The 26,134-nt window shown below is 43.3% G+C and overlaps 1 protein-coding gene across 1 annotated transcript in view; it reads left to right on the top strand.

Moving 5' to 3' along the window:
- The window catches only part of RDX (radixin), a 100,790-nt gene that overhangs the window by 67,158 nt on the left and 7,498 nt on the right, over positions 1-26,134 (top strand). Inside the window, exons 6-11 of the mRNA XM_037890479.2 lie at positions 4,247-4,330; positions 4,787-4,933; positions 6,450-6,546; positions 7,711-7,874; positions 19,523-19,653; positions 25,565-25,725. Of these exons, the coding sequence (XP_037746407.1) occupies positions 4,247-4,330; positions 4,787-4,933; positions 6,450-6,546; positions 7,711-7,874; positions 19,523-19,653; positions 25,565-25,725 (784 nt within the window). The remainder of the gene's footprint in view (positions 1-4,246; positions 4,331-4,786; positions 4,934-6,449; positions 6,547-7,710; positions 7,875-19,522; positions 19,654-25,564; positions 25,726-26,134) is intronic.

Raw genomic sequence — 26,134 nt, 5'->3', positions numbered from 1 at the left:
TGGGGAAGACCCAGCTGGTGGCTCCTACCCTTGCGCTGGGCTGGGCTGGTGAGGACGGAACTTCCTCTTTCTCTGCACAGCATCCAGGGCCGGGTCAGACCCACCCCCAGATTTCTCCCCCAGCTGCAGGATGCTCTGCAAACTCTTCCCTGCTTCCTGCACCCATCGCTCCTCAGCTGCAGGGGGAGGGATCCCTGTACAGGGAGCTGCTCCCCCATCAACCTGACCCCTTCATACCCAGACCGTCCTGCCGAGCCTCACCCCCCTGCATTCAGAACCTCCTCCCGATAAGCCCTGCTCCCCCTGCACCTGGAGCACCCTAACAAGCCACCCGGATCCCCACCCCACTTCCCCAGTATCTGGACCCCACCCCCCACTGAGCCCCAACCACCTTCACCTGTACTCCCCTGCAGAGTCCCATTACTGTTGCACCCAGAACCTCCCAACTAGTACCTGTGCATCCAGATGCCCCCCCACACCTGGATCCCCCTCTAAGCCACCTGCACCCAGATTGCCCCGCACAGAACCATTTTAACCCACACTTGGATCCCCCCCCACGCTAAGCCCCTCCACACTTGGATCCTACCTTGCTGAGCCTGCCTGTCTACACCTGGTGCATCTGGTGTGGGCGGGCAGCCTCACCGCTGAGTCTGTGTCCTGGAGGAGAGCTGCATAGTGATCTCCTACCTCTGCGTGGCCTGTGCTCCCCAGTGCCATGGTGGAGCCTCCACATTTATTTGACAAATAAAATTTGCAGAATTTTAAAATAATTCTGTGCAAAATTTTTAATTTTTTGGCGCAGAATGCCCTCAGGAGTAATTCATAGTGGTACCTCGTAGTTATTCAGAATGACAATGTTTCAGATTCATCAAAATTTTCCAGTGTGTGTTTGATTGTTTGAGCTGAACAGAATACTTGTTCTCATTTTTCAGAACTACCAGTGAACTGAAAAATCAGTTATTTGCCTGACTCTATTCCTTATTTCACATTTATTTTTCATCTCTTGAAATTTTGGATTTTTTCTGGTACTTCTTCCCCTTTTTTGTAACTTACGTTAAGTTACTTAACATTTTTATAAAAACATATTTTTCCAAAGAAATCTAAACGCTTTCTAATAAAAACACAAGGCTAAACAAAGTTTAGCCATCTAAAAAAAGAGAGCTTCTCCTGGCATCCTACCTAAAAACTTACAGCCTGTTAAGATTGAGATTATAATATGGTTTCTGAGCATGTCTGTAGCATTGTGTTTTCCTGTACATATTAGCAATCAAAAAGTATTAGAACACTAATGCCTATAACCATAATATATAGTTATGCTAGTGCTCTTTGTGTGGGTAGCACAGGAAGATTCTTACTACTGCTACTTAAAACAATGCAGTAAACAAGTGTATACTTGGAGGTAATGTTCCTGTTCATGCCACCGAATTGGAGGACAGGAGAGTGCTACAAGCTGTAAGGTGAATAAAAATCTGAGTTCAGTTGGCTAATCAACAAACAACCCACGGTTTATTTTCAGTTACATGTTTGTGTGACGTTATCACTGGTACATGTATTTCTCAATATCCCTCTACTCTGCCCGCTTTGTTCTCTTGAGCAGCCAGTTTCAAATGGTATTTACATGAATTCTATGATTAAAATTTGTGGAAACTTTAAACTCTGGTAGAGCAAGCAACAGAAGTATGGTATGAGAGGGCAGTGCAAAATGGGCCTGTGAAACAAAACCAAGCATGTCTGTCTAATTTTAGGCTTTCTACTCTTAATAAATTGTAGTTTCAACCTAGAAAATATGGAGCTACTAGGACTGCTCACGTATAAGATTTCAGTGATTACCCAGGATATTTTTGGCCAGATTGGCACAGTCAAGGCATTTCATGCTGCTTCTCTGTATGTATGTACTATAATGTGTTTCTCTAGTTTTTGTGTTAAGTTCAGGGCCAGACTTAAGGACAATGACAAGGGACTGCTCATCTCCCTGTACTTTTTAGACTCTTAAGATATATAAAGCATTTATGGCTTCAGATCATTTTAAAGGACAAAAAAACAAAAAACAAACCCTCCACCTCTGTGGGCCTCGCTTACATTTTGAAACGGTAGGGATACGAAGGCTGTTGGAGAGCTGTAGGTTGAGAGATAGTAAGTAGAAATATCAGACTGCTGCCATCTTAAGTAGATTTGAAAAGTGTACGTTTTAAATAGTTGTGTACAATGCATCCAATTGTTCATCTCTTGACCTAATAAAAATATATTGTACCTGCTCAGAATTCAGTTTTCAAATGCTCCGAACTATTTTCCAAATCAAGTTTTCCCCTCCCAGCCCCAACTCAAAGAAGTAAAAGGATCGTTTTTAAGTAGCTAAAGTTGCTTTCAGTTTCCCATAATTCAAAATCAGGTGGCTGCATTTTGCTTTAATTTTTATGAACAAATTTATTTTGGGGAAGAGATCACTGTGATGGAAAACTTGTGAACTAAACATGAAATTCTAGTGTTGATGTCAGCAAGTGAAAACCAGAAACTTAACAGAAAGTGTCTTGCAGGCTTAATAAGAATGGCCATGACTGGTGCTCACTATAGTAAGATCTGTTACTTAAATTGAAAGCTCTTTGGGCAGAGATAATCTTTTTTGCGTGCGTGTGTGTGTGTGTGGTGCCTTGCACAGTAGAGGCCTGGAGTGTATGTATTGCAGTATTACCTGAGTCCCAGCCACATACTTATTTAACAGTTTTAAATATTCTAATATTGAAAGCCTTTCTCAAAAAGAAAAGCAAGTTTAAGTATGTTGAAGTTTATTTTATACAAGATTAAAGCTTGGACAAGCTTACTACTCAGACTCCAAAGTGTGGTCTTTTTTTGAAAAGTAACTGTGATAATTGGGTTGTTTGGTCAGTTTTGTCTGTAGGTGAGCTCCAGCTGAAATATGCTTAATTTAAAATTCAGACATCCTGTTTGTCTTCAGTTCAGATGTACTTTTTAACAGCCAGCACTGGAAACTCTGCCCTGGGTATGATGGTCAAGTTCTGTTTTATTCTAACATCTGTATTGTCACCAGCAACAGTCAGTACTTGAATTGTATTGTATGAATTGAATTATTGGTGTATGAGGCAAAACAGAATCCAGTTCACTGACCCATCGTTGAATGGTGCTAGAAAGAGGAAAAAAAGTAGGTTTCAGAGTAACAGCCATGTTAGTCTGTATTCGCAAAAAGAAAAGGAGTACTTGTGGCACCTTAGAGTTAGTCTTAGTTAGGTTAGTCTCTAAGGTGCCACAAGTACTCCTTTTCTTTTTGAGAAAAAAAGTAGTAAATGTTACTTTTGTCAATAACAAGGAAGAGCTGGAACTCAATTGAGCCGATCTCTTCAGTAAGATTACTTCTGCACTCTCTCTTCTGACCAGTCACCCTTTAAAACAGTTTCTACAGGAATGTTAAAAAAGTTAGCAATGTGGACTAAAAGTGAGAGAGAACTTTCTGTGGTTTAACTTTTAAGAAGACATACAAAGACTTTTAATCTTAGTAACTAACTAACATAAATAAACAACAGTTCCTTATATTGTGCACTTGGTTTCTGCTGTTGCTGTGCCAGGCCATGTTGCTGTATTATGCTTATATGTTCTAAGAGGTTGAAACACATGTCCATGACTGTAGCTAACATGAACAACCCTTAAGTTTAAAAACTGCTTGTGACATTATTAGTTTAAGTCCTGAAACCTAGTCTTGTTTCTTTTGCAAGTACTCCCACGTTCTCTTCCAGCTAACAGCAGAACTGGTGGTTTAGTTCTAGGAATAAACTGAAAAGTTTGGGTGTATTTGTGGGTGTATAGGAGTTCTTTAATTCATGCTATAAGAGTTGGAAAGTTTTCTGTTCTGTATTTTGTCTAGTTCATATTCAAACCCGGTATCTGTATCCCACAGATTTAAATTGCTGAAGCTGTGAATTAAAATTATGCATGGATATGCTTGTGTCACAGTGAAAGTTTAAACAATTGTTAAAACTGAAACTGGGGTGGTTTTTTTCCCCCTCAGATGATTTATTTCATGCTTTTAGACATCTTGGAGTACTTTGAAAATCAAATTTTATAAAGTGTGTATTAATGAAAATGCCAGTTAAATATTTTACCCTGACTCTGTTAACCTTTTTTATTTGGCATAAATATTATGTATTAAGTTCAGGTATAGAGCTATAATTATCTGTGTATTTATGGATCAGATCATTTGTCCGTTTCATTTCATAGCAGCCTCTTTTATTGACAGTGTTCTAGAACAGCACAAACTGACAAAAGAACAGTGGGAAGAAAGAATACAGAACTGGCATGAAGAACACAGAGGGATGTTAAGGTAATTATGCAGAAATTGTCCCATGTAGCTTAAGTTTTGGGGGTGGGGAGGTATTTCAAATTATTTTGGTTTTGTTTAACACTCCTTTCTTTCTTCCCCCACCCCAATCCAGGTCAGACAGGAAGGATGACCTAGTTGATAGGGCACTAGACTTGGGTTGTGATGTTGGGCAAGTTAGTTATCTATCCTGTGCCTCCATTCCCCATCTGTAAAATGGATGTAATACTTCCCTAGCTCACAGTGGTGTTTGAGGATAAAATTTAATGATTGTGAGGAACTCAATACTATGGTGATGACAGCTGTATAAGTACCCAGATAGAATTCCAGGTGAATTCCTCAAGAGGAATTAAATAAAATTATTAACTTGAAGTGTCAAATGTAGGCATTCTTTAGTTTCTCCACTCATATACATCATTTATTTTCGTTTGTCTTAGTTACCCTATCTTCTCTCATCAGGGAAGATTCTATGATGGAATACCTCAAGATTGCACAAGATCTGGAAATGTATGGAGTCAACTACTTCGAAATAAAGAATAAAAAGGGTACTGAATTGTGGCTAGGTGTTGATGCTTTGGGTCTGAATATTTATGAGCATGATGACAAGTAAGTTGTTTTTATTATGTGTATTATTATAATAGTGTCCCAACAGAAATTAGGACCCCATTGTGTTAGGCACTGTACATACATGTAATAAGAGACAATTATTTTGTCCCAAATATGGAGGTTTTTGAATTCCTCTCAAATTAAAGGGGAATTTACTCCCACTTTGTGGGTTTCAATTTGGACTTCCACATTTTGAAGATTGAGTGGCTTACAAAGTGTTTTTTTGTATGGATGCTCTCTGTGCTTCCCACTCTCTTCAGTGAGAGTAACAACAAGGACGATATCTTGTTAGTATGGCGGAAGTGGAAGTACTCTTTTAAAATAGGAAGCATTTTATTTGTAATAGCTACAATTAAAAGGAGAGCTTGTAGAACAAAGCTGCACTGGTATAAAGTGTAATTTTTTTATTCAAAGAAAACTGTTAATAGATTGAAACATCTTGTTCTGTTTAGGAGGTCAGAGAAGCTTTCTGTCCACCCATTCCTCCTTTGTTCTCTTTCCCCATCATTTCAGATATAGAAAGAATATATAATAAAGCAACTCTTTAGAATCATGATACTAGCAAACAAAGTCATCATGAATTTTCTGAATTAAACATTGTGAGCTCAACATCACATAGCCAATACCATCTACATTCAAAATATCTGCCTTCAAACTAATAAATGTAGTCCCTGAGAGTATCCCTGACAAACCTAAATTGCCATTAGATGGCACTGTAGCTTCTAAGAGTTGGAGGAAATATTCATTTAGGGAGATGAAATAGAAAGAAATACCTCTTTCTGATCTGAAATACATCTTCAGTTGCTAACTGCTGCTCGTGTTTGTAATTGTGATACTGTAATGTAAATGGAAAAGACTTCTAGTCCAATTGAGAAAAATATTCATCGTTGATGTAATGTAATGCAATGCATAACATGTTCCAACTATTTCTGGTAAAAATTATATCCGAATGTTTAACTGAAAACAATGCAGGGGATGAAGTTTAAGTTGAATTATGGGAATCAGTGTAACAACTCAAATTGCACAACTAACTTTAATCAAAATGCAAAATTACTTAAGGAAGATGATTTGACTTCTGTCTTTGTTATAGTGACAGACTTTTGAGTGTTTCTTTTGTGAAAACAGTCACTCATTTTATAACAGGTATACTTCTAATTGTTTATAAAGGGGCAATAAATTATTGATTTTTGTACCAGTCTTATAACATGAATAGTATGTGTTAAAGATTAAAGGATATGAGCACATCAGTAGAAGGTGCTATAGTTAGCTATAAGGAAGCTTTTGATTCCATACGCTGTATAACTAACTATCTGTAACAATTAAACATTAATTAAAACATCTGTCAACTATTTATCATTGCTTCATTAACTGTTTGGTAATGTAACCATAACATATAAAGTGTGACTGAAAAAACAATACAAAGTTAATAAAGATGGATTTAAATATTTGGTGGAAATGCATATTTTTGTGCCTTTGATTTAAAAATAGTGTTTTGGTTTTGTTTTGTTTTTTGAAGGTTGACACCCAAGATTGGTTTCCCTTGGAGTGAAATCAGAAACATCTCATTTAATGACAAAAAGTTTGTCATAAAGCCGATTGACAAAAAGGCCCCTGTAAGTAAAGTCTGTGGGATATTTTTCTTTATGTATGAGGATTTTAAATATGATCTAACATGCTCGGACACTTTTGCATACGCACTAGCTCTTCTCTGCTGTGTAAATGGCACCAAGAGCCCCTCTCAATTACTTAGACTTCTCAGTTGTGGAATAACGCATAATCAAAAGGAAATGTTCATTTTAAAGTATAGAGAGAATATGCTATTTTTATCTTGTTCTTGTCCTATCCACATTTTGGATATTGTTTGGATGATTTTTGGATATTTTTCCACTAATACATTATTAGTGCAGGTTGGACAGCTGCTGTACAGTATCCCTTAAAGTTATACTTCTGCTTTTTCCCAGTTTTCTTACAACTTTTTGCTGCTGTCCACCACTGCAGCATCTTCCTTCTGAAGTATAGGTTGGGGCACAAAATTAAACTTCATGAATTAGCCAAAATATTAAAGTAAACAGTGAATATTCTCCCACTGTTTTCATAACATTGATAGTTCTTTCAGCTGGTAGTCCTGTAGATCAGTGGTTCCCAAACTTTTTACTAAGGTGACCCATGAACTGCTTTTTTAATCTTTTTTGTGTGTGAGAGATTCACCTAGGGTCCAAATTTGGGGGTTGGGGTTCCAAAATCATAGGCCAGCATCCTTCTCCTTGTCCCTCTGAAGGGGCACCACAACCCTAATCCCAGCTCAGTGCAGAGGGGAGGCACATGGGGTTTGAGTTGGAAAGTAGGCCCAACCCGCATTCAGTTCACAGTGGAGGGGTGACTGGACCAAACTGAGTGGCTCTGTGACCCTGTAGACCAGGTTGCAATGCCCCGAGCGGGGAGCTTGGCCCAGCCATGTAGGACAAGAGCTTCCACTATAGGGTGAGTGCAGTGTAGGCTCGCTTCCCCTCATTCCCTGGGCCTCCTTTCCATGCCAGGCTCATGGCCCATTTTACAGTCTTTCTTCAACTCATTGTGGGGATCAGGACCCATCATTTGGGGAACACTGCTATAGATTTCTGCGATTGGACTGGCAAGAGATAAAATGTCAAGATTGCTGTAAAATTATATTTAATCTTACAAATCCAAACATATAATGCATTGATTTTAGCTTAAATTCTAGATTTTTAGACTGTAAGAGCTGCACTTAAATTAAACTTAAAATATTTTGTTGCTAGGATTTTGTTTTTTATGCACCTCGTCTGAGAATTAATAAGCGGATTTTGGCATTGTGTATGGGAAATCATGAACTGTACATGAGGAGGAGAAAGCCTGATACAATTGAAGTGCAACAGATGAAGGCCCAAGCTAGAGAGGAGAAACATCAGAAACAGTTGGAAAGGTATGACATTAACAATTTTCTGTGAACCAGAATAAAATACATCTAAAGCATTTTGCGAGAACAGGCCATGGAATCACAAAGTACCTGGGGTCCCAGAAGGTAAAACTCTACCTGTCCACTTCTGAATATGTAAATTAGATCATGGATTGGTAAGGGTCATCTGGCTTTACTAGAAAACCTTGTCTTCGTCAAGTAGTGTTTCTTATGGGTGCTCTGTTCTACGTGCGCTTGCGCCTCAGATAGGAGATTTTACAGTATGCTGAGGGTATGCCTGATTCTCCTGCGTTTAAAAGTTCCCTTTCGTGCCGAGAGGCTGTCCCAGTCAGTGACAGACGCTCCCGGTGTGTCCGTTGCCTTGGGGAGTCACATGTTCCCCAAAAGTGTAATTTCTGTCTGAAATTGAAGTTGAGGGCCAGAAAGAACCAGGAACTTAAACTATGTCTCCTTATGATGGAGGGTTTGCTCCAGCCAGGGGCCACCCCACCGTACAACGGTCTTCGAACAGGTCTATCACTTAAACCTTGGCACAGCACGCCTCTAGAGTACTGAAGAGGAAATCTATGGGATCCTCTCAAAAAGACTCTAGAAAGTGGTCTTCTGGATAGAGAATCCACCTCAAAGAGATGGTATCAGATTCAGACACTCACTTTGGCACCTACTGATTGAGCAGGGGGTTGGACTAGATGACCTCCTGAGGTCCCTTCCAACCCTGATATTCTATGATTTCTGACGAGGCTGCAGGTTCCTCAGGTACTGTGACCACCAGCAAGCCTAAGGACTCTAAGGATTCCAGCTCGGGAAGATCAGTACCATCAGGTGATAGGAGTGGCAGAGAGTAGATGACCTGCTCTTCTAAATTGGTACTGACAGAGTCTTCTAGGTCCTCAGTATCCAGCACGTCAGCTCCACAAAAGACCAGACCGACACCTACTGGTCATTCATCGGAGAGCATGAGAGCTTTGGTACTGTCTGTGCCTTCTGCCACAGTTACCCCTGCCCAACTTGCCTCTTTGATACCGTACACTGTTCAGTACTGCAAGAGTTTTGATTTTCTTGGGACTTGGCAGTAACAAACACCTGAATCTCCCCTATTTGGCACCGACCCATTCTTGGTACCAACCACTTCTCGTTCACAGAGATTGCCCAGTACCGACGGAGTCTATGCCTATCTCTACCAAGTGAGGAGGAGGAGGATGATGGGGACTTTTCATCATTTTCTCACATTTCTGTCTGAGGCTTTCCCTTCCATTATCAAGGAACTTTCTATCCCGAGACCTGTAAGGTGTCGGACTATCCTTGTGAGAGATGTGCTCCACCATGCTGGTATGGACACACTTGGGTGCCTGCACCCATGCCTTATGTACCACCTCAGTAGCCATACTGGGACCCTTGAACCCTTACAGCAATTCTCCAGGGCCCTAGTTTTTCTTACCAGGAGAAGAGCAGACAGTTCCCACCAGCCTCTCTTTCTAAGGTTCCTGATCCACAAGTGGAGATCTTTGAGGGGCAGGAAGCAAGATTGGACAGATTGCCCTTTCTCCTCCTCAGATGAAGCTGAAACGCCTTCTCCATTGTCCATGGCTGATGATTTTAAACTGTTCCAGGTCCTCATTAAAAGGATAGTGGACCCCTTGCAAATTCCACTGGTGGAGGTTAAGGAATTGCACATAAATTACTTGATACTCTGCACACTTCATCATCTGCCGGCATTGCACTACCTGTTAGTGAGGCCTTCTTAGACCCTGCAAAAATAATTTGGCATACTCCAACCACAGTACCATCCACCCGTAAGAGGGCAGACAAAAAATTACATTCCCTCCAAGGTCTCTGAATTTTTATTTTTCGCACCCATCCCCCAACTCTCTTGTAGTTGGTGCTGTGAATGAACATGGTTGACAGCACCATGCTAAATTGATATGATACAGATTTAACACATCTTGATTTATTTGGCTGTACGTCATACACACTGGCTACCTTACGATTTAGGATTGCCTGTTATCAAGCCATCATGGTGAAATACAGCCATACTAACCATTCAAAGTTAAATGCCTTTTTTGAGCATCTTCCAACAGACCAGAAGGAGCAATTCCAGGTGATCATCACAGCAGGCTGACTACGCTCTAGAGCCACCTTGTGCTCTCTGGGAATTTACACCCCTGCACAAAAAAGAAAGTTCAGTAGGTCCGAAATGGCACAGAGATCTGATTCCTCCCAGAATCGTTACGAACCTCAATGTAAGGGACAGCGGTTCAGAAGAAGGGACCAACTACTTTTCAGGCATTGACCTCACAACCCACAATTTTGAAACACCAGATTTGACTGATTAAAACATAAGTACAGTCATACTGGGCCAGACCAATGGTCCATATAGCCCAGTGTCCTGTCTTCTGACAGTGGCCGATGCCAGGTGCTTCAGAGGGAATGAACAGAACAGGTAATCATCAAGTGATCCATCCCCCACCACCTATTCCCTGCTTCTGGCAAACAGAGGTTAGGAACACTTCAGAGCATGGTTTTGCATGGATTGGTCAAGGTGCTGAGTTACCATCCCCATTCTTATCTGCTGCAAGAATCTGCAAGTCTCCCTCACTTCGGTGACTGCCTTTCTCATTTCTGTCAGAACTGGGAACATACTGCTACGGACTAGTGAGTGTTGGAGATTATTTCAACAAAATACTCCATCCACCTTACTTCCCTCCCCGCAACCCATCCCCCTTGCTGTCCCTGTTCAGGGCCCCTCTCATGAGCACCTTTTGTGACAGGAAATCGACTCTTCTGAATCTGGGTGCTCTAGAACCAGTTATTTTTCTTGCTCATGACCATTCTATTGTAGGAGTGTGTGCTCGTCACATGCACTGGTGCTGGAAGTTTTTCCCTCAGTGGTATCCGTAGGGGATCAACTCTGGTGCCCTCTGGAGTGGTGCACGTATGCACCGGTATAAGGGGCACCACTTACCACCAGTGACGGTGCTGGAATGTCTCCTTACTTCAGCAAGCTTACTCTTCTCAACTGTGTCTAGTTGTGAAATTTTTGTATTTAGTTAAAAATTTGTTAGTTTTATAGTTCCCTTAGTGTGGACTTAGTGATAGTTTGTTAGTCGCAAACGGGACTTAGCCTAGGGATGGGGCATGCCCCGGATTTCAAATCTTGTGGCTGTTGCAAGAAACCCATGCAAGTCAGTGATCCCCCACAGAAGCTGTCTGAAGTACTTAGGGGAAACCCACATTAGCAACAAGTGTCTTATTTGCAAGAATTTCAGACCATGGACCAAAAAGGAGCAGGACATTTGTCTCCGAGCACTCCTTTATGGAGTCGACTCTTGCACCAGCCTCAGAGTCAACCAAATTGGACTCTGCTCCTAGCACCGTGGCCTTGGTGCAGAGCATGCTGCCGACACCAGTCTCAGACTGGCGCCGATCCCCATCCCCATTACCAGCTAAAAAGCAAAGAAAGGCCAGGAGGGGGCATTCTCCTATGTCCTGTAAAGGGAAGGAGAGAGCCGGAGGAGAGCAAAGACCCATGTGGGGCAGCTCTTCCCCTCCAGATGGAGGTCGGGCCCCGATTCCCGCTGAGTGGTTGAGCACACTCCAAGACCCGCCTGCCATCTCGGGGAGCAGCAGAGGCACTTGGCACTTGGCGGTGCCATCCATACCTGAGGCCTTTCAGGCCACTAAGAACATTCTGTCCCTCCCAGTGCCATCCACAGCAGCCAGTGAGGTGCTCTGTTCACGGGGTAAACCTGCGTTGGGACCCTTTCAACGGTCCCCATCAATGTGGCACTGCTTCCCGCCACAGGGGGTGCCCCCTCAGCACACGCCTGAACATCGCCACCAGTCCCCAGCCAAGGGGTTGGCTTGCCTGCCAGAGTTCCCAGCGTTGGTCCCTGGACTCCAGGCAGCATTCCTCGGGCTTGAGGCATCGATTGCCAGTGGGTTGGTGCAGACCCGCAGAGGCGTGGCACTGGTCCACAGAGCCCTGGTGCCAGAAACGCCCAAGCTGCTCTCCCATCTCATGCAACACTCCGGAGAGTTGACACGCCAGTCACCATCGCCAGAATGCCAGCATGGTTCACCGCGGGCGCATCTGCGGTCTCAGACACGTCGGTCTACTCGCCACCACTCAATGGAGTAGCGTCACTCGCTAAGTGTAAGGCATCTATTGCAAGGGTACCGTCCATGATCCACCGAACGCTGCAACTGGTTACTGGGATCGTGGCACAGAAAGCCATCAGTGAGGTCCAGGGCCAGAGCCAACGGGATCGGGGTAGACAGGCTGCCTCGTCATCATCCTGGTCCCCCAGATAAGTATCGCCCTCCTTGGGCTCCAACAGCAAGGAGGAGATCCTGCCTGCAGGCCAGGGCCATCTGTCGGGGGCAGCGACATTCCCTGCTGGGCCACCAGTGGCAGCATGGCCCCAGAGTCTGTGGCCTGCCCCCTGTCAACTCTGGAACCCCTGGAGATTTCCCCAACTGTCACAGGGGCATAGGTCGGCCTCACGGGCATCCGACAGATGATCAGCGACAGTCTCCCGCCCGCCCCTTGACTTAGACGTGGAATGAGAATGGGCTTCCCAGGGCGAGCCAGCCTCGGCTGAGGCTCCCCTGGCAGAAGTGGTGGAGTTGGCAGACCCATCTGTACCTGCCTCCTTGTCCTCTTCACCTCATGAGGTGATAGTGGGGCCCTCTCACCCGGTTCTCCAGGACGATGCCAAAGCTCACCAGGCGCTCTTGAAGAGGGTCGCCTCAAACCTGGGTCTGGAAGCTGAGGAGCTGGCGGAGCCCTCGGATTCCCTGTTTAATGTATGGAGTGCAGCAGCCCCCTCCAGGGTGGCATTGCCAGTGCACGAGGGAGTGGTAAAAATTACTAAGGCCCTGTGGCAGCCACTCTCCTCACTGCCCCCCATCTCCAAGAAGGCAGAATGAAAATACTATGTCCCCGCTAAGGGGTATGAGTATCTTTATACCCACCCTGCCCCAAGCTCACTGGTTGTGTTGGCAGCCAATGAGCACAATAGGCAGGGCCAACCGAGATTAATGCCTAAGAACAAGGAGGCAAAGAGGCTTGATCTCTTTGGTAGAAACATTTATTCTACATCCAGCCTCCAGCTGAAGGTAACCAACCATCAGGCCTTGCTTGGCAATTACAATTTTAATATTTGGCAGTCTATGGCCAAGTTCATGGACTCGCTGCCAGAGGAGCCTAGGAAGAAATTCCTGACTATCCTCAATGAGGATAGGGCAGTGGCCAGGGCAGTCCTCCAAGTGGCATCAAAAGCAGCAGTCTCTGTGGCGTTGACCATGGCCTCGGTCATTTCATGAGGCAGGTGTCCTGGGTGCAGTCATCAGGCCTTTTGACGGGGGTTCAACAATCCATCCAGGACCTCCCGTTCAGTGGCCTGCCACTGTTTTCCGAACAAACAGACAGTAAATTGTATGGCCTAAAAGAATCGAGGGCTACCTTGCACATCCTAGGGCTGTACACGCTGGGGCTGGCAAAGAATCAGTTTAAGCCACAACAGATCCAAAGGTTTGGGAACCAACCTCAGCTGGAGTCCTTCTGTAAGAATGACAAGGGCTATAAGCGCCGGCAAAGCCATCAGCCGGCATCCTCTGCTCACTCAAGCTCCACCTGTAATCAGCTGGGTGGTAAGCATGCATTTTGAGGGTGTGCTTGAGGGCAACCTTCTAGCCTGTGTCCTGGATCCTGCTCCCCTGTTATTTTCCAACCTCCTGTCCCTCCTTGAAAGGCTCTTTCCTCTGATCCGGGATCTGGTTCCCCAATGGGATCTCAACCTAGTCCTCTCCAGGCTCACGGGTCCGCCCTTCAAGCCCATGGCTTCTTGTTCCCTTTCCCACCTGTCATCGAAGGTTGCATTCCTGGTAGTGATTACCTTGACGAGACGAGTCTCAAAGATTAAAGCCCTCACTTCAGAGCCCCCATACACGGTATTCTACAAAGACAAGGTCCAGCTTCCTGCCTAAGGTGTTGTCGCACTTCCATGTCAACCCAAGATATCTTGCTCTCGGTGTTCTGTCCAAAGCCTCACATGACCAGTGAGGAGAGGCGGCTGCACACTCTAGATGTCAGGCGCGCCCTGGTGTTCTACCTGGAGTGCACCAAGCTCTTCCGCAGATCAACGCAGCTCTTTATCCCAATAGCTGACAGGATGAAGGGCCTTTCAGTGTCCTCTCAGAGAATTTCGAATTTGATCACCACCTGCATCTGTACTTGTTACAAGTTTGCGCAAGCTGTGCCTCCACCGGTAGCGAAGGCCCATTTGACAAGGGCACAGGCGTCTTCGGGTGCCTTCCTGGCACATGTCCCCTATCCAGGATATATGCAGGGCCATGACATGGTCTTCAGTACACACATTCACGACGCATCATGCCATCACTCAGCAGGCCAGAGATGATGATGGCTTTGACAGAGCTGTGTTGCAATCGACATGTCCATTAACTCCTCCCTCCCTCCGGTGGTACTGCTTAGGAGTCACCTACAATGGAATGGACATGAGCAAGCACTTGAAGAAAAGATAATTACCTTTTTGTAACTGTTCTTCGAGATGTGTTGCTCATGTCCATTTCATGACCCTCCCTCCTTCCCCGCTGTTGTAGTTTCTGGCAAGAAGGAACTGAGAGTGGGGTGAGCTGGGGGCACCCTTTATACTGGTGCATATACGTGCTTCTCCCCTACGGATAGCACTCAAGGAAAAACTTCCAGCACCAGTGAATGTGGCAAGTACACACACCTACAATGGAATGGACATGAGCAACACATCTCAAAGAACAACAGTTATGAAAAGGTAACTCTATTTTCCCACACAACACAGAGGGAGGAGATTGTATTCCAGGTAGTTCCTGATTCCAAAAAAGAATGGCAGTTGGAGACCTCTTCTAGAGCTAAGATTACTCAACAGATTTGTAAAGATTCAGAGGTTCAAAATGGTAACTCTTGCAGCAATAATTCAATCATTGGACCAAGGGGACTGGTCCTCAGTCTTCAAGATTTTACTTTCATATAGCAATCCAGCACTCCCACAGAAGGTTGCTATGCATCACTCTGGGTCAAGAGCATTTTCAATACATGGTGCTCCCGTTTGGTCTCTAGTCTGTGACCAGAGTGTTCTCAAAAGTTCTTTCTCTGGTAATGGCTCATCTTCGCAAACAAGGAACTCTCATTTTCCCATATTTCAGTGATTGCTTGCTCAAAGGGCAGTCCTTCAACGAAGCTTCGATGGCCACTCAGAGGGCTGTAGACCTATTTCTCAGACTGGGACTACAATTAAACATAGAAAAGTTCACCTTAACCCTAGTACAACGACTGGAGTTCGTAGGAGCTTACCTCGATGCAGCAACAGCCAAAGCATTTCTCCCTTCTTACAGGTTCATAGCCCTAGCCACTTTAGTCACTACAGTTCAAGTTAACCCTCAAACGTTGGCCAGAAATTGTCTTCAGCTATTGGGACATATGGCGGCTGGCAACTTTATAATAAATCATGGGAGACTTCACATGTGCTGCATCCAGGGGTAGCTCAGAACTGTGTTTACTCACCAAGCAAACTACTCTCCATGCCTTCGGTAGTCAAAAAAGCCTTGACTGGTGGAAGAACCCTCACAATGTTTTCACAAGGGTCCTCTTTGCTCAGCCATCTCCAACATCAGTAATGAGAGGCATCCTTACTGGGATGGGGAGCTCATCTAGACACTAACACTGTTCAAGGCAGATGGCGGTCTCCTGAGTCCACCCCCCCACACCCTACATCAACTTGTTGGAATTCAAAGCAGTCAGAAATGCCTGTATCCATTTCCTCCCACTGATTGGGGCAAATACATAAAGATCCCGATGGACAACATGTTATGCATGTTTTATATAAACCGCCAAGAGGGAGTGAGATCACCTTCCCTCTGCCCCAAAGCAGTGGGACTTTGGAATTGGTGCATACAAAACCAGATCAGCATCTTAGCAGCTTACCTTTTGGGCATTCAAAACACCACAGTGGATGCCCTCAGCAGACATTTCTCACAAGATCACGAATGGGAGATAGATCCCACTATACTCCACATATTTCAATGTTGTGGCATCCCACAGATAGACCTTTTTGCCAAGAAGTGGTCCCAGTTCTGCTCAAGAAGTGATCTGGGTCACGTTGTTGAAGTCCAGGCATTCTGTATGCATTTCCTCCAGTTCCACTGATATCCAAAGTGCTGTTCAAGATAAAGAAAGCCAAGGTTATTCTCATAGTTTCAACATGGCTGTGACAAACATGGTTTCCTTACCTCACTCAGCTTGCTGTTTCCAGACCATCCCCTATCTCCTCTCTTGGATGGTCAAATCATTCACCCCAACCTCCGAGTTCTCCAGCTGAAGGTATAGCTAATTAGATGGTTTGTGTGGTTGGAAACAACTCGTTCTGAGCCATGAAGAAAGTGTTGTTTCATAGCAGGAAACAATCTACTTATTACACATACACCAAAAACTGGATGAGATTCAAACACTGGTGTGACCTAAAACATCTTTCATCTACATACTCTCCTTTATCATTTGAACTAGATTACGTTTTAAAGCTAAAAATTACAGGTTTATCTTTAAGCTCTGTAAAAGTGCATTTGGCAGCTGTTACTCATGAGGGCATTCTGTACCAAAAAATTTAAAATTCTGCACACACTATTTTAAAATTCTGCAAGTTTTATTTGTCAATAAATAAATGCAGAGGCTCTAGCATGGCAGTGGGGAGCACAGGCCATTGACTGCACGAAGGTGGGAGATCGTCTTGCAGCCCCCCAATCCCCCATGCCTGGAACACAGACTCAGCGGTGAGGCTGCACCCAACCCTGACACAGCACAAGGCCTGGGCCTGCCCCAGAAACACCCTGGGACCCTTCTCCTCTGTGCCAGGCACACCAGGTGTGGGGCAGGCTGGCTCAACCAGGTAGGATACAAGTGTGGAGGGGCTCAGTGTGGGGGGATCCAGGTATGAGGTGAGAGGATTCTGTGTGGGAAAATCTGGGTGCAGGCAGCTCAGTGTGGGGGTCTAGGTATGGGTGGATCTGGATGCACAGAGGCTCATGCGGGGGGCAGTTCCAGGTGCAGGGGCAATGGGAGTCTGCAGGGGCTTCCAGGTGAATCTGGTTGGGGCTCAGCGGAGGGATGTGGGTGTCTCAGTGGCGGGGGCAGGGTGCTGGGGGAGCGGGGCTTAGTGGGGTGGCGGCCTCGATAAAGCTATTTGGGGGTCAGTGGTAGGGGGGTCTGGATGTCCGGGCTCAGGCTATTGCAGAGGGTAGGGCATCAGAGTGGGGGTTTGAGTGCAGGGATCTCAGTGGGGGTGCAGGGATAGGGGTCCGGAAGCAGGGGGGCTCCAGATGCAAGGTTTGAAGTTCAGTGGGGTGGGGTTTGGGTATGGAGGGCTAGGGGGCTTCTGGATGTACCGGGTGAAGCTTGGCAGGGGTGTTTTAGGTATGGGAGGTCCCGATGCACGGGGGTTGAGTGGCTGGGGGAGCAGCTCACTGTACAGCGACCCCTCCCCTCACAGCTGAGGAGCAATGAGGGCAGGAAGCAGGGGAGGATGCTGAGCTTCCTGCAGCTGCGGGGAGTCTCTGGGAGTGGGTCTGACACCAACCACAGCCACTCCTTGCAGGGGAAGAGGAAGTACCGTCCTCTCCTGCTTCCAGCCCAGCCAGGACTATCAGCTGATCCCGGCTCAGGGTAGGAGCCACTGGCTGGGGTGTCCCCAGCCCCACAGTGATTTACCTCTCCACTGGCTGCTCCAGGTGCCTGAAATGATGTACCTGCCCTGCTAGGGAGTAGTGCATGACTGCTCTTACAGCTTCCCTTTGCTTCCCTGTCAGAAAGTCTTTTTTTCTGTGGGGAAGCAAAGAAATCTGTGGGGAACATAAATTCTGCACACACACAATGGTGCAGAATTCCCTGAGCAGTAAGCTGTAACAGCCTTCCAGGGTTTTTTTTTGTCTTCGCTCATCCTCTAACAAGGAGGTTTCTCAAGGGACTGGACAACCTCTTCCCTCAAGTCAGGTGCCCTACACTGGCATGGGACCTCAACTTGATACTCAAATGTCTTACAAGGCCTCACTATGGCCACCTGCTCCCTTCTATACCTGTCTCTGAAAACTGAATTTCTAGTAGCCATTTCTTCTAATCAAAGAGTGGGTGAGATAGGGGCTCTGATGCTATTTACACAGCCTTCTTTAAAAATAAGGTCACGCTGCAACCTCATCCCAAGTTTCTGCCAATGTTATCTTCAGACTTCCATATAAATCAACCCTATCCACCTTCCAGTTTTCTTCTCTAAGCCACACCAGGATAAAGGAGATGTGGCAGTACGTACGCTCAATGTCAGGAGGACATTAATCTTTTACTTGGACAGAGCTAAGCCTTTAGGAAATCTCCCAGATTATTTCTCTCCATTGCAGACAGAAGTAGGGGATTTCCAATTTCCAAGCAAAGGCTTTGTAGATGGATATCTGTCTGCATTACCTACTGCTATCAATCTCATGATTTTCAATCTCCCTCTAGAGTATGAACTCATTTAACAAGAACATTCCCATTGCAGAAATATGTAGAGCCATGACATGGAGAGCTATTCATACATTTGTTGAACACTATGTAATCACTCATGCCTCAGTTTCTGATGCCGTATTTGGCCCTTCTGTTCTGTCTTCAATCCTAGACTCAACTGTGAACCCCACCCCTTCGTAGAGGATACTGCTTGATAGTCCTCTAGAGTTGAGCACCCATAGGGACACTACCTGAAGAAGAAGAGAAGGCTACTCACTCTATGCTGTAACTGTGGTTCTTCGAGATGTATGTCCCTATGGGTGCTCCATTACCCACCCTCCTCCCATTTGCTTCAGAGTTCTTTTCAGCGAGTTCTGTGGTAGAGAAGGAACTGAGGGTGGTTTGCGTGTACAGCTCTATATAGCATCGGTGCATGGCATGAAGGTGCAGGGCACGAGGCTGTGGGGGATGCGTGCATGGGCCAAACAGACGCTGCTACCCTAAAATCTCCAATCTGAGGTGCATGGACACAAGCACACCTAGGGTGGCACTCCCAGAGGGGCACACATCTCGAAGAACCACAGTTACTGCACAGGGTGAGTAAGCTTCTCTTTTCAACATGCAAACGTTGTCTTTGTGGAAAGCTCAATAATTTCTCAAAGCTATTCCTGTTGCTAAATATCTTTATTCTCTTTTGCTTAATTCTTTAAAACTTGTCTCTCTAAGGGCCCTTGACAATACAAGTTCAACCCAGTTACAACGTGGCTTTTCTCTGACCTTTTAAAAATCACAGTTGTGATTTTCAGCAAAGATTAAACCGGAACCTTGGCCATAACAGCACTAAACCCTTGGACGTAACTTGGCCAAGCCTTGACCCAGGTTCTGTAGCTCTATTGTGTTAAGAGTCTTTCTACATTCCAGATTGCAATAATGTTATAACAGTTATTGACACTTATCTGTAGGATAAACTGAATCTGAAACACTTAGTACTAAATTCTGCTCTTGCTTACACATCTTCGTGAACTGAGAATAAGTTCCTTGACTTCAATTGAGTTTGACTGGTGTAAATGAAAGCAGATTTTAGTCCTTTTGCACTCATGCACAGCTGTGTAATATATTTCTTTTTTGTTTTTAGAGCACAATTAGAAAATGAGAAGAAAAAAAGGGAAATAGCGGAAAAGGAAAAGGAAAGAATAGAACGTGAAAAAGAAGAATTAATGGAGCGCTTAAGACAAATTGAAGAACAGACAATGAAGGCCCAAAAAGGTAAACTCTCATTCATCATGTAATCCCTTTTATTTCAATCCTTGCAGAAGTGTTGAATAGTTTTAGTTCCACAATTTAGGATTGTTTATAAAAATTACAAAACTTAATGACTTTTTTACTAATGGACACTTTTGTATACAATTTTGATTTTAACATTCACTGACACTTGTAGTTCAAACACTGCAGCATTTTTTAGAAGTTGAATTATATGCTACTTTAATTGTGTGCCACTGAATTGTTTAAAACAATGTATAATTTCGTTTAAAAAGACGTATAATTCTCTGTGTTCTTAGCTTCAAATTTGTAGAAGCTTTGTGTCATGCACTTCAGAACCCTTTTAGTTCCTCTCAAGGACACCCCTTTGCAGATAGGTTTCGCTACCTTCACCCCATCTAGGTGCAACCATGCAGTCCTACCACTTTTAGTTTGGTTCTCTGGGCTGCAGTCCCCTGTTTACTAACCACATAAGCTCTTTTTCTCTGAGAGCCTATGACAGCAGCTGATTAAAGTAACTCAAACAGCCTAATGAAACAAAGCATTATTTATGCACCCAAAGGTACCTAACACGCAGAGCAAAGGGATAGAACAAAGTTCTGTACACAAGTTTCCCCTTACCTAAACACTAACCTTTCCTTGAAAACTTTAATAAGCTCTATTCTGCCCAGCTACTCCATCTCTAAGCTGGGAGAGGCAGCCTGCTTGCTGCAGTTTGTGTCTCTTTCTTAGTGTCTCTGTCACTGTCTTCTCTGGGCTGCAGCTGACAAGTTGCTCAGCCCCACAGTCTTTCCTAGGCCAGCATCTTTAAGGTTTTATCCTGAAACTAGTCTCAAGTCTGAGAAGAATAAACCCTACCAGCCTGGACGAAGCCTTATCTCGCTGAATGAGCCATTTTTCAATATTTTGTTTTATTCTCATGGATAAAAGAGTGTGGCCCTTAGCCGTATTTTCTGCACATGATTCAAACCCTGTTCTGAAGACAGATTTATTAATTTTTTCATAGGCTTTTCTGTGATGCTCACTACTATTGTATGTGTGCGCTTCACAAACATTAATCTCCACAAGACCTGTTAAGGGGTGGTATTATCTCAATTTTACAGGTTGGGAACTGAGGCAGAGAGAAAGTTAAGGTCAAATGTATGTACTAAATTGGGGTGTCCAATTTCAGGTGCCTAGGACCTGATTTTTCAGAATACTTACCATTACCTTTTATATGCTGAAAGCACAGCACCTATTGATTTCCGTTTCAGCTCAGAGTACTCAGTACTTTTGCAAATCAGACCCCTCACATCTCAGTTGGGGCACCCAGATAATGAGGAACACAATTACCACCACGTGTGACATGTTTAGTTTAAGTGACTTGTCCAGTACCACACTGGGACTCTGTGGCAGAAGCAAAGATAGAATCCAGTTTTCCAGGATAGCATTCAACTACCTTAACTGTGACACCATCTTTTCTCTTCCTGCAATCCCCTGCCTGATTCACTACATACCCTTCAAATTCTGCACCATCTGAGGCCTAGACAACAGTCTCCTTCATTACACTATCCTGATTTACTCATCCATCCTCTGCACTGAATGAGACAAGGTCCTGTGATCATATAATTAAAGACTGTATCATAGTGCATTGCATACCAGGGATCTGAATTACAGTTACACAGACAACCTTAATTCTGGCATGTCTTCATTTTTGAGTGCTCAAATTTAAACCTTAATGTTCCTTTAATGTAGGATTTTGTGTGTAATTATACCTAGGTTTTTAAAAAAGCAAATTGAAAAAACAAATGCATCATATACACCCAGCTGGTTGATCTGCAGGGTTAGAACCTTTAGAACCACCACACAGAGCTCAGCCACTTGAGCTAAAGCGGTAACTGATAGTAGTAGGCTATCATCCTCTACATAACCAGTGTTCAAGATGGATGAGATGCTGCCAGTGGGTTTCATAGGTATTGCTGACAGCAGAGGAATGGTGAGATTCAGAAATCTTGGGTTTCATTGTTGGTTCTGGAGGAGACTGTGCTCCAGTGTCACAGATTCTTCTGCCCCAGTTCCCTCAAAGCCTGCCTCTTCCACCTTGTCCCTTACAACCTGTCCTTGTCCCAGTACTGTCTGTTCCCCACCTCTCTTCCTTATCCCAGTCTCTTTGCCCAGTCAGTTCTAGTCTACCCCACTGGGCTCGCCACTCCCAGTCTCTTAGTCTGATCTGTGTGTAATCTTACCCTCTTTCCTGCTTCCAGTCATCCCTCCTTGGTTTATTTCTCCCTGTGCTAGTCCCCAGTCTCGCTGTCTGAGTTTTCTCAACAATCTCAGCCTCCTCGTCCTCAGCTCCGTGTCTCTTTGCCCACCTAGTCACAGTTCTCCGCCTGTATTCTGTCTCCTTGGCAGATCTGGCCCCTAGTGTCCTCTGCACCCCCTTCCTCCTCGCCCCCAGTTCCAACCCTTTTGCCCAACTAGTCCCAGCTCACCCACTCTGGCTGCCAGTCTTTTAGCCTAGCCAGTCCGAATCTCTCCCCACCCAATCTCCAAAGTCCCAGTCTCATTTTCTCTCTTCTTTCCCTATACTAGGTCTGATTCTTGTCCTTTCTGGATTCAGTTTGCACAGCCTCCTTCATCATGGTGCCTGAGCCCAGCTAAGGGAGCACTGAGAGTTCAGCGAATACAATCTCCCTGCTTTCAGTTCCAAACTGGCCCGAAGCAGCCACAAGCAGCAGTTGCAGGGAGAGTCCTGCTTTGCCCTTGCATCCCTAGACTGGAACATGAACAGTGTGGTTGGAATCTTTGGAGAATTTAGTTGTGAAGCTGTAATAATTGTCTACTGAGCATGTGCAAACTGCAATTTTTCAAAGACTGAAACGTTGGCCAAATTTGGGTGAAACTTCACCAGGATGGCAAAAAACACATCCCTGACAAAACAGCTAGCCCCCTGGCAAACTTCAAATCCCCTCTCCAAATCATGGGGACTCTAGAATGTCTCTTATAGAAGTTCACTGCAATTTTTTAATATGGCCGCTAACATCGTTCTCAGAAATGGCTGAACCATTTTGGCTCTAACTCTCCAAAGACTTCAGCCTTAAGGCAGATACTAGGCGTGGAAAATTTTGCTAGAACAGTTAAAATTTGTCAGTTGCATATAACTTTGACAACAGGATCTTATAATGGGAAGCATCAGGCACCTTAATAATAGGCAGTGCTGCTATCCCCACCTTCTAATTTTGTGATAATTTACTGAATGATCTTACTACAAGGAGTGTACACAAGAGTGTGTATTAGGGCATAAGAACATTAAGTTTTAGAGGTGAGTTATGTGACTGAAAAGGACTGTTGAAACACTGTAAAATTAAAATATAATTTTAATTGGAATTAAATAGTATAAAAGCACTTAGCTTTGTACTGTAGTAGATTTTTAAAAATTATATAATCTGCTAGAAATAAGTTTTTTACCCTGGAACCATTGTGCCAAACTGTGTCTTGCTTCTATTCTAATATTATTCCCAATGGCTGTTGTTCCCAGTTTTCTTTTAAAGAATTGATTCTTCATAATCCTTAAATTATTTGGAACTAAAAATTTCATTCAGGTAGGCCAAATAATAAAAATAGTAATAAATATTTATCTATAGAAATCTACCATAAAGGAAAGAAAATAGAAAGGAGAAACTGATTAAGAAGTTAGCAAAAGAAAAGTGAAAGAGAAACTATACAAATAAAAGAAGTATGTCCTCACTTCAAACTTCCCTACTGCCAGCAAGTCATTACAAGTTCCAACAACCTTCTGAAACAATACATTCAGTTTTTATTTTTGAAATTTTTAATATGAAATAAAATGTTCACATATTACTAAGTTCTGCATGTTTCTTTCAGTTTGTTTTAAGTAATCACATATATACAGCGATTTCTGCCATATATATATATATATGCTATATATCAATCTTTTATAGCTGGAACTGTAATTTTTGTCCATTTTCACAAAGGAAGCCTCTTTGTGTTTGATAGAACACATTTTTAAATATCTTATTTTTGAAATTGGTGAAAATACATAACTATTTTGGAGTTTCTTAGTAACTTGCTGCTCCATATTCTTAAGTTATGTAAATCCCTAGTCCTCTTATTGCTTGTCTGCCAAATCACAAAAGACATTACCGCTAGCTCCACCGCACTTCCAATAATTGTCAGTTTTGCACCTTGCCAACTAAGACAAGAAGGTGTCCAATAAATGTTATGGAATTTTAAAATGTGTAACTTTAAGTTTTGCTGCTTGTCATTTTTCTCAAAATCTAAGAATCTGTTCTATTGTCTAATATTAAAGTGGGCATTGAGATCTCTATCAGTTTAATAATAAATTGAGAAAAGTGGACACGCACCCTCCTGAGAGAGCATTGCCACATTTGGAATTATTCCCTCAGTACAATGAGCTAGTATTTACGCATGCATTTTCAGTTCCCTTTAAGTAAAAAGATTAGGCACCCTTTCTGTTTGTATAAATTCCTGCCCTTTTCAATATTGGAGATCCAAGATTTCTTGAGATTTCTCTCAGTATGTTCACTGCCCTCCACACAAAATAATGGTTTGTTGGTTTCATAACTGCCTGTCTATCCTGAGAGAGCTGAAGGCAAATGGGGACTGACTTACCCAAAAATGGATAAAGTATAAAACATTTTAAACTTTTACCACAAGACATGGCATGACATGATGTTCTTTCGTAGATGACTGTTTAAAATATTCTGCTGAATTAATGGGATTGGCAGATTCAGTTATCAATTCCTTTGTATTTCACGTCTATCACAATTCTGCCCTCCCACTCACAGTACTTTGATAAACTGGTGGTTAAATGACTTTTAAAAAAATATAGCTTTTTTGATTAAAATTCTCCTATCCACTCCCTTTTGAAATTGAAGTTATTTGGCTTCTCTGGATAGTAAATTAATTTCTTGCAGAGAAGCAATATCAAAGTTTTTTGGATCTAAGGTTCATAAAATATCTTTTTACATTGTTAGAAAAACTGACACTAGTCACATTTAGAGAGACTATACAATTTGACTTCATTTAGTCATACTGAAAATGTAAGATTGTATAACTTTTCTTGAAAGTTCAACGTAATAGAAAAAAGAAATTCACAAATGTAACCTAAAGGAAAAGGCAAAACTAATTGCAGATGCCCAGATTAAACCCAGACACTTACACCATGGTAATGAAAGAGTATAATTACCTAAATACGCACTTTGTGGCATAAATTCTGTTAAAACACTGTTTTCCAGGGACTAGCTCTCTGAACCTTACTGCTCTTATCTTCTAGTAGTAGAGATGCTTACTTAAAATGGCCAGCAGATTCCTCTGTGGATAAGGAATGGTTGCTACCCATTTTAGTGGGATATAATGGCTTTTCGCTTATCTTTTGTATTAAAATGGTTATGTGAAATGCCGTGGCAAAATATTTAACATATACGCCTTTCCTTTCCAAAGAGATGAAAGTATCTTTAAGCCTTATTTTATTAATAAGGAGATAAAGAATTTTCAGAGGTGCTGAGCCACCCCACCTCTTATTCTCTGCAAATTGTGTTGTAAACTGCCAGGGCTTCTGAAAATCAAGTCCTATGTGATGAACAGTTAAAGATAATGGCCAAGATTTAAAAACAACAGGAGCCTAACTTTAGGCACCTTAAAAATGTGTCCTGAATGTCAAAAGTGCTGAATGCTCAGCAACTTCCATTGGCTTTAATCAGACCACTTATTTAGGTGCTTAAATATGGACTTTAGGAGCCTAACCTTAGTCACCCTAAAATCTTGGCCAACTTTTTAAATAACTTACAGTTTGGGTAATTTATTGACTTAATAGAGAATATAAAATTTGATACATTTATATTTATCAGTACAAAAACCAACGAACGGTGTATTTTGTGAACCTTCCTTTGGACAGAGCTGGAAGAACAGACAAGAAAAGCTCTAGAACTGGATCAAGAACGAAAGCGAGCAAAAGAAGAAGCAGAGCGCCTGGAAAAAGACCGTCGAGCTGCAGAAGAGGCTAAAGCTGCTCTAGCCAAACAGGCTGCTGATCAGATGAAGAATCAGGAGCAGCTAGTAAGTAGTTGAAATCAAGTTACAGTTATTTCAATAAGTTGAAAATACAGCCTTTTGGGGTTTGACATTAATTACCTTTTTGTTGAAAGAAACAGATACTCTTCCTTGATGGAACATATGTACCTGTAAGTTACCTTGACCATTAGATTCCAGCTTTGATAAGCAGATTGATACCTTTTACATAAGTGGCAATCACAATAGTTTGACCTGTTCATTATTAATAATAAATTTAAAATGCCAAAAGTACATGGAATTTATACTGAAATATCTTACTCATAGCATGTAGTGACATCCTTTGTAGGTTTTCCCACAGTCACCTCCAGGAGCCATTGCAGTCCTTTAGTGTCTGGTAACATGCTGTGCTCGATTGCTCATTATGGGACCATATTACACTAATATACTTGTATTA

Source organism: Chelonia mydas, chromosome 1 (genome assembly GCF_015237465.2).
Source record: "Chelonia mydas isolate rCheMyd1 chromosome 1, rCheMyd1.pri.v2, whole genome shotgun sequence".
In the NCBI taxonomy this organism is placed as follows: domain Eukaryota; kingdom Metazoa; phylum Chordata; order Testudines; family Cheloniidae; genus Chelonia; species Chelonia mydas.
Note: the sequence above shows the minus strand (reverse complement) of the source record. Positions and strands in the feature narration are given on the sequence as shown.